A 12,577-nucleotide genomic window follows, 5' to 3' on the forward strand; every position below is an offset into this window, starting at 1 on the left:
GGGGTAGAGTTGATTTACAATGTGGTGTTCGTTTCAGGTGTACAGCATAGTAAATCTTTATACATACACATATGTCCACTCATTTTTAGATTCTTTTCCCATATAGGTCATTACAGAGTATTGAGTAGAGTTCCCTGTGCTCTACAGTAGGTCCTTGTTAGTTATCTATTTTATATATAGTAGTGTGTATACGTCAATCCCCATCTCCCAGTTTATCTCCCCTCCACCCCCCGCCCCATTTCTTAATTCCAGTCCTGGGGCCTCGTCCTCATCCAATCAGTGCTCTGCCTTCCAGCCCTCAGGTCTCTTAAACCTGCCGTGGCTGTAAATTCAGCTAACATGATTCAACACTGTGAAGACTTGAGCTCTTAAGTTGGGTTTCCTCTTGGCCTTACACCTCTAAGGCATGCGATTCAGTGGTTACAGAATCTCTAGGTTTTAGACTGTGGCTTGAAACTTGAATAGAGATTTTAGGGATTTGAACTGTGTTCTCTTATCTAAATTATTCAATGCCATGAATAGTAGCCACCCGTCTATGGCCTTGGATTTCTCCACCCACAATATTTTAGGCCAGCTGTGGTGCAGCCTCCCGGAGCTGGGCCTTCAGCGGGTGTGCCGTTCCAGGCCACTCCTGGGGAACTAGTTCACTGCCTGCCCTGGGCTGCTGGAGTCCCATCTCAGGCATGCTAGCCGAGCTTACGCTGTTTTCTGCCCTCTCTAAGGCAGATAACCATTTGAAGCTATTCCTTCTTTCCCTACTTCTCTGTAATTTGCAATACCCGTTACTAGTACCAAATTCCATACTGGTGGGACCTTCTCAGTGACAAGTAATGAAAACTGAATCTGTAACAAGGAAAGAGAAGATGTATTGGAAGAGTGTTGGGGGCTCGTAGAATCACAGGAGGTTGGAGGATTAGGCTTGGGAAACAGGTAGGAACCACAGCAGTCTGGAGAGCTAGGACACAGGCAGCCTGACAACGTTGGATGCCCCTGAAGCCTTGCTGGGCACTGCTCCATCAGTTCTGTTGTGTTCCTTCATCCCATAGTCAGCGCTTCTCACCAGGTGAGGGCATCTGATGGGCCTCATGTGGCTCTGGGGCCCACACCTGGTGGGAGTCGGTGGAGGGGATATTGGCCTTTCTGCGTTGTGGGAGGGAGGGTGCCCCACACGATGGCGGGTCCCCAAGTTGGAGAAGAGGGAGTGTTACATCCCAGATAGCTCAAGACCACAAAAGTAGAATGGGTGGATTTTTAGACAGGCCCTTAGGGGAGAACAGTGTGAACCACAATTCCCTCATAAATGTAGCGCCATGTATTTATAAATTCTGTGAAAATAGTCACACGTTGAATTCCTCATAGATTCCCGCTATGTGAGGTGTTGGGGATGCTCTCATCTGAATCAGGCTGCCCTTGCCTTCAAGCAGCGCAGGCTTACGGGAAAACAAGCAAACTCAAGATTCTCAGCTACGTTCTCAAAATTCTGAGGCCAGAATCGAAGAAAGTGGATTGGGCAATTAGAAACACCGAGAAACCCTTAAATGTGCCTTTTTGGTCCCTGTTCTCCTACTTCCTAATAATGTCTAGAGGAGGGTTTAAAAAGATGAAAGTCGAAGTCTAATTTATTGATCAAGGAAAATCAAGTTAAGATAAAAAAAGTTGATGGGCAATCAGTTTTCTTCATGACAAATATGGAGCACAGGAAATGAGAGAGGAGGGAAAAATGTGAATTATGTAGGTTTGTAGCCAGCTGGCAACATCATCTGGGCTAAAGACCTAACAGCTACAGAACTTGCAAATCCCTTTGGGTCCTGTGTACCGTGTCCACTAAAAAGTAAAAATAAAAAGATCGACTCTTCTCAGTGCCTGGCAGATACTGACCCCCGATCATTCTCTTCACTCATTGGTCCAACATTTCCTGGATTTATGGAGTGCCAAGGATCGAAAGATAAATGCCACTTCTCTGGTGCCCCTGGGAAGTATTCTGGTATAATCTCCAAAGATGGTTTCCCTTGATGCCTTTCCTCCTTTTTTGTCATCCCCCCTCCCCTTGGGGCTGGGTGGCCTGGCGACTTGCTTTGACCAATAAAATGCAACAGATATGCCCATCAAATGTGCCAGCTCCTACCTTTGAGGGGCCTGGTGGTTTCTTCTTTCAGCCGCCTGTAAGCGGTCTGGCTGTCCCGAGGCCGCCATGCTGTGAGAAAGCCCAGGCTAGCCACGTGGAGAGTTTACGCAGGGGAGCACTGGGGCCCCAGGCAGTGAGTGAGGCCTTCTTAGACCTTCCAGCTCAGCCCAGCCACTAACTGAATGCAGCTGAGTTGATGACACAGAGCAGAACTGCCTGGCTGAGCCCAGTCGGCCCCCAGAGACAGTAATGGTGGTGCGGAGCTGCTGTTGGGGTGGCCTGCGATGCGGTGACAGGTAACTGGAGGAGGTAGCCTCACACCAGGTCTGCCTGCAGGACCCTCCCAGGTTGGCTGGATTGGCGCTTCCGGGTAGGAGAGGGGAAGTGGTAGTTTTGGAGAACTCTCGCAGGCAGCCTACAGGTGGGGGCAGGTGGGAGGGAGTAGGAAGGGGGTCCTGATGCCACATAAGAGGTGCACCTGAGACCCCCGCATACCGTTTATCTGCCCTTCCAGCGTACGTTGTTATGGTTTCCATGTCTATTCCTCACTTCCAGGTCACCTTGTGTCCTCCCAGGCCAAGCCCTCTGGGCATCAGTCACTATTTGTGTGTAAAAATGGGGGCCAGATGTAGAACTTGAAGCAGTGCTTGGAGCTGTCAGAGAAGATTAGGGAGATGGGTGCAGAAAGACAAGTGGCTGAGTGCCCCCCAGATCACTTCTTTTGTAGCTTTGCTTGAGAACCTGCTACCCTGTCTCAGAAAATTTGGCCTTACTGTGATTAGGAATCTTTTAATGTATTGATCTAGCATGTTAATGACCTTCAGGGCACTGTATCAGTCTCTCAGAATTCAAAGATGAAAGCACAGTTCTTTTCAAGATGTTCATCACTGCTTGATGGATAAATTCTGAGGCCATGGTATGTTCTGGCATCGTAGAGGTTACTTAAACATTTCCCTAGAAGGACTACACCACCTGGTAAGAGAATTCATTTTACCCCTTTAGACTTAAAAAAAAGGACGAAAGAAAAAAAAGGTCCTGATTGATTGATTGATTGATCTGTCCCCACCCAACCCCTCTTGGTCCTTTTAGACCTCAACTCCACCCAGCCCTGCTTCTATGTCTAGATCTAATTTTTGTCGTATAATTTACCCAGCTTGAACTTGGTTGGTGCCTGGTAGATCGCAGACTTCTGTGGTGGACCTGAACTGGGTGATTCTGCATCTTCAAAACAGCACCCCACTGCCCCCCAGAGGTCGTCATGTCACTTTGGAAGCAAAGATGATGGTGATTTTGAACCATAAATCCTTGAACTATCCCTGTGACTCAGCCCTCTTCCATCCCATAGAAACGTTTCAGATTCCTGGCTCCACTGAACATCTGCCCTTTTTTTTTTTTCCTGTCAAATTAGTTTTAAAAATAACAAGGGTCATACACTTAAAGATTCTTGTAAGAACAAACTGGATCCAGTTAATGGTAAACTCTAGAAACTTAGGGGCAAGCAGCTGAAGAGAGAAGCAAAAAGTTCAGGTAATCAGGCAGGTTCAGGATAATCAAGTACTTAAGGCCAATAGTGAATAGAATGGCCCAGCTCATGTGTTAGCAATGAGTTTTCCTACTTGTTGAAACAGATATTTGCAGATAGTGAAAATGGTGTGGCTCTGAAATCCCCAAAGCAGCCATTTAAAATTCCTCCCCTTCCTTCCTTCACTTTTAAAAAAAATAAATTTATTTATTTATTTTTGGCTGCGTTGGGTCTTCGTTCCTGCGCGCGGGCTTTTTCTAGTTGTGGCGAGCGGGGGCTACTCTTCATTGTGGTGCGCAGGCTTCTCATGGCAGTAGCTTCTCTTGTTGCGGAGCACGGGCTCTAGGTGCACAGGCTTCAGTAGTTGTGGCTCGTGGGCTGTAGAGCACAGGCTCAATAGTTGTGGCATACAGGCTTAGTTGCACCGCAGCGTGTGGGATCTTCCCGGACCAGGGCTCGAACCCATGTCCCCTGCATTGGCAGGCCGATTCTAAACCACTGCGCTACCAGGGAACATGAAGAAGTTTATAAGAAATGGTACTTTGAGAGCCACGGCAGCTTGTGAATTGGTTGCTGTGCCTATGCCCCACCTCGCGGATGCTTGTGCTGTATGATGGGGCAGCTGACACCTGGTTTATAGACCTACCCCTGCACCTGCCCCCATCCCGACTCTGTTCAGACTCTGGCATTAATTGAGCCACATGGCCTTGGGCAAGTCACTTCTCTAGGCCTCAGTTTTCCCATCTGTAAAATGAGGAGGTGGGACCAGGCCCATGATTATATAAACAAAAGTTATAAGCATCAAAGCACGAAAGAAAAGAACACTGTAGGGAAAGAGACAGTGTGTGTACCAGGCATGCCTGGGGCACAACCTGCCACCCGTTGCTTCTGACATGGAAATGCTATTAAAAATTCTCCAAAACTGTGATCTGACTCGGATTCAGACAAGTCTTTTTTTTCTCCTTTGAGAAAGAAAAGCTGAGCTCAACCATTTGGGACTCTGCATTCCTGATCTCCTTTTTTTATGTGTGGTACATTTCTCGTGATTCTTTCAGTGCATTTTTTTTTTTTGTATTGAAAATAGACATTTTATTTTGTTTATACAAGGCACAATTTCAAAATACAAATCTTATAATATGTAGCTATAAAAGACAAGGATATAAATATAAGTGCACATCTATAGAAAATGTCACCAAGTTCAGTTTTCTTTCTGAACCTTTAAATCAAGAGGATTCATTGGGCACAATCTCTCTGCTCCCTTTCAGTGTGTGCAGAGCACCTAGCTGAGAGAGAGGTTTTAGGAGCTGAAATGCTGGTGTCATCCTTGTAAACATCTCCCAAGCCAGGAGGAGCCTTGTAATTCACTTGGAGCCTCGAGCGTATTTCTTTTCTTTGTAAACTGCAGGTCCAGGTGAGGAATGGGAGAGAGAATTGAGCGGATAAGCTGTCCTGAATAAATGTCATGATGAAATAAAAGCCCTGATAGGAAGACCTGAGGCCTTCACTCTCTCCTGGGAAAGTGTCGACCACTGGGACCTTGGGGACTGGGCCCTATGCCCCAGGGCAGGGAGCGAGTGTCCGTCCTGAAACCGGAGAACCCACTCATACGGGCGGTGCCTGAGCTGGGCAGTCGGTAAAATGGTACCAGGATGTTTTCTCACCCTGGCGGGCTTTTCCCCGAGGCCACCGCCCTGAGGCTTCTCTAGGTCCTCTTTGGCTGGAGCAGAGCTGGGCCTTCACTGTGGCCTTTGCTGTCCTCGGCGTCCCCTGGAGCCTCCTAGGTCGTGTGGTTAGTTTTCTGTGCCCTCCCCTCTGGCGTCGGTTCCCCCGGTCATTGGCACGACCTCCATGCTTTCCATTTCAACACTGGGTATCTGGTAAGCTTGCCTGTAAAGCAGGTAATTCACAGGTTTTGAAAAGAGGAGAGATTAGGTCAAAAGATAGTTCATTTGGGCACTCTGATGGAGAACATCTAGATTGCCTCCACTCACAGGTGGTATTTAAATCTTATTTTGGTATTTTAAGCCCTTTGTCCACCAAGGTTTACCAATGCTGTTGGAGTGGCCTCCCGCACTTTGCCAATCCTCCCTCTGCTAAAGGTGGTGGTTCAAATGCCAGGCACCATGGAAGGAGCGAGTCACCAGGAGCCCGGCTAAGCCAGGTGTGACAATCTTAATAAAAATGGTGTAATGGTTACAAAGCTTTTAAAACCGCTCCTGACATTTACTTAGTAAGTGTTAAATAAATAAACAAATATTGGACTTCCCTGGTGGCACAGTGGTTAAGAATCTGCCTGCCAATGCAGGGGACACGGGTTTGAGCACCGGTCCAGGAAGCTCCCACATGCCGCGGAGCAACTAAGCTGTGCACTACAAATACTGAGCCTGTGCTCTAGAGCCCATGAGTCACAACTACTGAAGCCCATGCGCCGCAACTACTGAAACCCGCACACCTAGAGCCCGTGCTTCGCAACAAGAGAAGCCACCGTAATGAGAAGCCCGTGCACCGCAACAAAGACCCAACGCGGCCAAATATAAAGAAATAGATTAGTTAATTTAGAAAAAACCAAAAAACCAAATATTAATCAGTCCTTGAGAAGCCAAGAGTTAGGGATGCAGAGCGTCTTAATTCCACAGTTCCCTGTCATTGGACATGTGTTTTAGGCCCTGAGTATGTGGGTCTGTGGATTATACAGTCTACCTCCTGAGGATAACCAACTTTTAGGATGTTTTAGAGTAAGCACTTTGAGCTCCTTGGAGTGAGGGCTAAACTGTAAATTAGGACTCTAGGCCAAGTTACCAAAAACAATTTTCTAAAAGCCAACTTGTTGAATGACAAATCTACCTAATAACCTATTTGCAAATTATCAGTTTGTGGCAAGAATCGACTCACCAGATGCCCAAGTAGTCACACTTATCAGGTTTACCAGTTCTTCTTATAGATATATTTATGACTTTTCCATAATATAGTCAGTGAATATTGATGTTTTCCTTTTATGAGCATATTTATTGGCCATATATATCAAATTTACAAATCCTTTTTAAAAATATATTTTAATGTATTCTTAAAAAAGATTGTGTATATATTCTTTTCTAATATAGTCAATGAATATATTCATTATTGGGACTTCCCCAGCGGTCCAGTGGTTAAGACTCTGCCTTCCAATGCAGGAGGCATGGGTTTGATCCCTGATCGGGGAGCTAAGATCCCACATGCCGTGGGGCACGGCCAAAGACTAAGATAAATAAAGTAATGGAAGGAAATTAAAAAATATATATATTCATTATAATCTCCTAAGAATGTAATTCCAAATACAACATTTTATGTGGTATTTAGTTGTAATGGCATTCTTAAAATCCTTTTAAAAGTCATTTTCTATTTTGCTAATATTTTAGCATTTGGGGGGATTTTTTGATGAATTTTTAGGTAAAATATCAACCTTACTTTGTTGATTTCTAAACTTTGAGGTTTGTGGCATTTCTTTTGCTTGGGATGATATTAACAGCTTTTGAAGATTTGTGTGAATTTTTTGATGGCTGTTTTTCATTTTGGCTTTACAGTAGCATTTCATGGAATGTTCATTTTGTCAAAGGTAGGCTCGAAGTGTGATATAATCTTTGATATAATATTTAGAAAAAAATATTTTATAACTAGTGACTAAAAGTTTAGTTTCAACACACCTGATATGTCTGGAACAGCCATATCACTATGGAATTCTAAACTACTGGCTACTAACTGATGGAAGTACAAAATCAAGGCTAATATGCCACTTGAGGCTTTTACGAAGGAATAGTAAAAATGCGTAAAGATTAGAAAAATAATAAAAACTGAAATTTCAGCAAGTGGCAGAAACAATCTTGCCACTACTGCTGAAATACAGAATTTCAAGTGTTAGAAATTCCAAGGCCAACATGAATGAGCCTATTTATGGGGAAGCATATCTGTATTTAACGAGTACGTTCAAGAATACATTCGTGACTATATCATCAGAACTGCAGATCCATCAGATTGGTTATTTGGAACCTTCTTTCCTTCTGAATCGGCGTTTGGTGAATTGGCCCCGTGTCATCTCTTGGCTTCTGGCTGCCCGGTTCTGACCAGTGGCCTGCGGGCTGCTTTGGAAAGTGAAGGGCACAGGCCCGACTCAGTGACCACTCAGCCCCGACACTCCTTTTGGCGAACACAGACGGGGTGCATGGAAGTGCCTGCGTCTACAGCCAGGAAAGGGGGTCTTCCTTGGACAGGGCAGGCCTGGGGTCATCCGGATGCAGCCCTTTTCTTGGGGGAGGAAGCATCTTTTTTTTTTTTTAAAGGGAACACTATTTATTTATTTATTTATTTATTTTGGCTGTGTTGGGTCTTCGTTTCTGTGTGAGGGCTTTCTCTAGTTGCGGCAAGCGGGGGCCACTCTTCATCGCAGTGTGCGGGCCTCTCACTGTCGCGGCCTCTCTTGTTGCGGAGCACAAGCTCCAGACGCGCAGGCTCAGTAGTTGTGGCTCACGGGCCCAGTTGCTCCGCGGCATGTGGGATCTTCCCAGACCAGGGCTCGAACCCGTGTCCCCTGCATTGGCAGGCAGATTCTCAACCACTGCGCCACCAGGGAAGCCCAGGAAGCATCTTGTGCGGTGCGAGTCTTCCGTCTACTCACCTTGACCTTATGTAACGTATGTAAAGTACCAGAAGACATACCACGCACACTCCACAGAGCATGGCGACCGACGTGGAGATGGCCGCTGGAAAGAGAGCAGAACTGAGTTGGCATTGAGCTCGAAGGCCCAGCGTCAGATTTGTTTCTGAGACTGAAAATTCTTTACAGTTTACATTCCTGCAGCGAGATCCAGATGCCTTCCTAGCCAGCTCACCATTACTAACAGTTCTCTGAGGTCCAGCTGTTCAGCCTATTCTACGTCTGGGCAGAAAGGACACTCCTTTCCCACCAACACTGCCAGTTCAAACCGTCCCCATTCGCGTTATCCGCATCCTCGTCCTTCCCGATCAACGTGGCATGGGTGATGGGGCAGGGACGGGAGTGAGGCCAGAGGAGAAAGTAAGGGCCTCAGCGATCAGAAGCTGGGCGTGAGCATCAGGGCGAGGGCACCAGCACCCCAGGAGGAGAGGAAGCTGCTGCTAAACCCGAAGGTGGGGAAATAGGGCAGGGATCCTCCTCGGTTGTCCCCGCCACAATGTCCCCCTTTTCTCCACCTTCACAGAATCCTGATTTAGAAACAATAGCAGGCAGTGCCATTCTTCTTCCAATTTCATCTTTACTATGTTTTTTTATTTGCAACTGTCTACGGTGGTGTTAAGAAGGGTGTCATGAGGCAGGTGTTACAGATTAGAAGAGAATAAGGTTAACAGTTTAGGAAAAGGGGAACACATGTTTCTTCGGAGTTGAAAGGACCAGCATTGGGAGGGGGACTTGAGGGTGGAGGGCCCCAGGCACGATGGCTTGAGATTGTTAGGGAGGGTGGGATCTTCACATGGAAGCGAGAGGGCTGAGCCTGAGGGCAAGCTGAACAGAACTATCTTTAAAACATTTGTATCGGTCATAAGCGCCAAGCAGATTTGGCCAGTTTACCTTGCTATTGTGAAATCTCCCTGCAAAAAAATCGCCTATGTGCCCTGTGTGTAAGATGACAACCCCGAACGTCTGGGGACCCAGGAGTCTCACTGTGGACCAGGAGGCACATTCATCTCCTGAACTGTTGAGCTTTTCAGACCTGCACCTATACGGACAGCACACAGCCGTGTGTACAAGGATGAATCACCCATGACGTGGCCTTAAAAATAGAACTTTCCTGAAAAACAAATATAAGGATGAGGGGAAATACCCAGATTCTCTGCAGGGTAGAAGAGGAAATGGGTGAAGTTTTTCTCAACGGCAGTTAGCAACATGTAACAGAAGCTTTGGAGAAGACCGTTTCCTTTGACTGTCTAAGTCCACTACTAGAAATTTATTCTAAGGAAATAAGAAATATATATACAGTATTAACTAAAGTATTGTTTAAAATAATTTTTAAAATGTTAATCTAAATCTCTTATCAGTAGAAAATTAGTTAAATAAAATGTGGCATACCCACACAATGGAATATTATTCAGCTTTTTAAAACTATGAAATCTACATTTGTTAACGTGGAAGGATGTCTACAATGTCTTTTAAGTATAAAAAGCTGGTTGACATAAAAAGAAATGGAAAAAAATTTCCAGTAAGCCATGTGTGTATCCATACGCACAGAAAAGTCTTGAAGACTATATACCAAAGTATTAGGTAATACTTTAGGATTGTAGATGACCTTATTTTCTTTTTTAAAAAGTTTTTTTTCCTGATGTTTTTGCAATGATCCTGTAATCAGAAGGGACACTGAAGTTACAGAAACATAACTAGTTGCACCTAAGTAAATAAAAATAAGCATAGAAAAGTTGTTCCAAAAAAAGTAATGGAAAACATGGGAAATTAGTGGAAGTTGTTTTGAGTTTTTAGACTTAACATTAATCATCATTATGACTAAAAGACAAATTTTTTTTAGCAGAGATGTGACTCTCTCCGTTTAACTATTCCTTCATGCTGACTAATCAGGTTGGCATGCATTTACTGTCCATGGAGAGATTTATTGGAAAAGGCAAGCTGATGTTAACTATAGTTCCACTTTCACAATGCTGCTTCCTGTTTCTTCTTATTGAGAATAAAAACTGCAGACTCAAACTCAAGTGAGAAGAGCGCCCCTGAGCCAATGATATAACACAGCAATTTGAATTCAGCCACTTGAACTCAGACCCTTGGCCTCTTCCTCAGTTATTTCCAGGCAAATTTAGTAAAGAAACCAGAATCACCAAAGCAATGGATTAATATATCAACTGCCACGTTCTCCACCCTTTTGTGTTTCCTAAGGGGGCACGTGGATTGGAGAAAAAGGAAAAGAGATTTGGCGAGACAGAGGAAAGAGGGGAGAAAAGGTGGATTATTGCACAGGAGCCCAGAAGGGCGAGGAGCCCCTGCCTTGACTTCAACCTACGGTGATGTTGGGTCTACAGTGGGGAAGGCGGCCGAGGTGGCCAGTGGCCACTGTTCAGTGTGGGTGATGAAAGGGTCCTCTGTACCCACAATGAGGTATCACTTCACACCGGTCAGAATGGCCATCATCAACAAGTCTACAAATAGCAAGTGCTGGAGAGGGTGCGCGGAAAAGGGAACCCCTCCTACACTATTGGTGGGAACGTAAATTGGTGCAGCCACTATGGAAAACAGTCTGGCGGTTCCTCAAAAAACTAAAAACAGAACTACCATATGATCCAGCAATCCCACTCCTGCCTATATGTCTGGAAAAAATGAAACTACTAATTTGAAAATATATGTGCAGCCCAACGTTCATAGCAGCACTATTTTCCAAGCCAAGACATGGAAGCAACCCAAGTGTCCATCCACAAATGAATGGGTAATGAGGTGGTATATATATACAATGGAATATTGCTCAGCCATAAAAAAAAAAAATGAAATTCTACCATTTGCAGCAGTGTGGATGGGCCTAGAGAATATTATGCTTAGTGAAGTAAGCCAGACAGAGAAAGATAAAATACTGTATGATATCACATATGTGGAATCTAAAAAAATAATACAAATGAATGTATTTGTAAAACAGGAAGAGCCTCACAGAGAAAACAAACTTGTGGTTACCAAAGGAGAGAGGGAAGGGGGAGGGGCAAATTAGGGGTAAGGGATTAACAGATACGAAACATTACACGTAAAATAGATAAACAGTAAGGATATACTGCACAGCACAGGGAATTATAACCATTATCTTATAATAACATAAATGGAGTATAATCTGCAAAATTACTGAATCACTATGCTGTACACCTGAAACTAACGTAATATTGTAAGTCAACTCTACTTCAATTTTAAATGTGTCCTCTGTGAACATCCAGGGAATCATCATTTCTCGGCGGTCCCTGCAAACTAGTTCAGTCGCGGGGTAGTGTATTTGATGTGCCGTGTGCCTGCATCTGCTGAAGGTAGTTTTGAAGTGAGAATGTCAATTCCTTATTCCTGGGCAGTGGTTTCTTTTCTGTTTCTTCCAGTACTGAGCACTCTGCTGGGTTCAGAGTGGGTAATCAATAAATACTTAATTGATCAAATTAAACCGTTAACCTTCCATAAGCTGAAGGACATGTAAAGTGCCATTTGCTTTTTAATGAGAAATCTGCATTTCGTTGCAGCTTAGGACCATATCTGGCACAGGATAGGAACTCAATTTATATTGTTTGAACAGATGAATGACATAATATAGGGGTAGCTCCTGTTAAAGGCTGAGCATATAAACTGCAGCAAATGTATTTCAGCTATGAAAGATGAGAGGTATAATACAGTCTGAAAGATAAACCCTTTACTCCTGGTGCACTAAATGAATATGGCAGTGTAATGTGATGTACCAACTCTGGCTTCTACGCCAGTAGCCTGACAGTGAGAAACTACCAACATTAAGATAAATAGTCAAGCTAGAATTCCATAAACAGGGGGATCATGTAACTTACCTAAACAGAGACACTTTCGAGAGTGAAAGAGGCAGCTGTTGGTGACCATGCCGGGACAGCAGGCATAAGCCAGGTCCGCCCAGCACCCTGGCACTGAGATCTCCTGAGCATAAACACCACCAGGACAAAGGAAAATACTTACCAGTCACAGCTCTGGGATTGTACTGATATGCACCTGCAGAGAAGAGATTGCAGCTCAGTTATTGCCATGGTCCTAAAGGCACTAATTTCTCACTAAGCAAGAGAAATCCTGGACAATTTGGCTCCCATCTTAAAGCCTTGAGAGAGTCACAGCTAGCAAAACCAGCCTCACTTCAGCACAGAACCAGGGTCATTGATTCCGATGCTGGGCCATGCTTAAGAATCAGATACACCCTTAGAGAAGATGCCGATTACCGAGC

General features: G+C 44.7%; 1 protein-coding gene across 3 annotated transcripts in view; it reads right to left on the reverse strand.

Annotated features, from left to right (window-relative positions):
- IL15RA (interleukin 15 receptor subunit alpha) overlaps positions 1-12,577 on the reverse strand; it is a 54,980-nt gene that overhangs the window by 4,417 nt on the left and 37,986 nt on the right. For 2 of the 3 annotated variants that reach the window (XM_082387198.1, XM_082387196.1), the window contains one exon: positions 12,319-12,351. In XM_082387198.1, the coding sequence (XP_082243324.1) occupies positions 12,319-12,351 (33 nt within the window). Of the gene's footprint in view, positions 1-103; positions 5,535-8,295; positions 8,381-12,318; positions 12,352-12,577 lie in introns of those variants that run through there. The other variant, XM_082387197.1, reaches the window with a different exon arrangement.

The sequence above is a fragment of the Balaenoptera borealis genome, assembly GCF_965194805.1.
Source record: "Balaenoptera borealis genome assembly, chromosome: 3".
Lineage (NCBI taxonomy): Eukaryota > Metazoa > Chordata > Mammalia > Artiodactyla > Balaenopteridae > Balaenoptera > Balaenoptera borealis.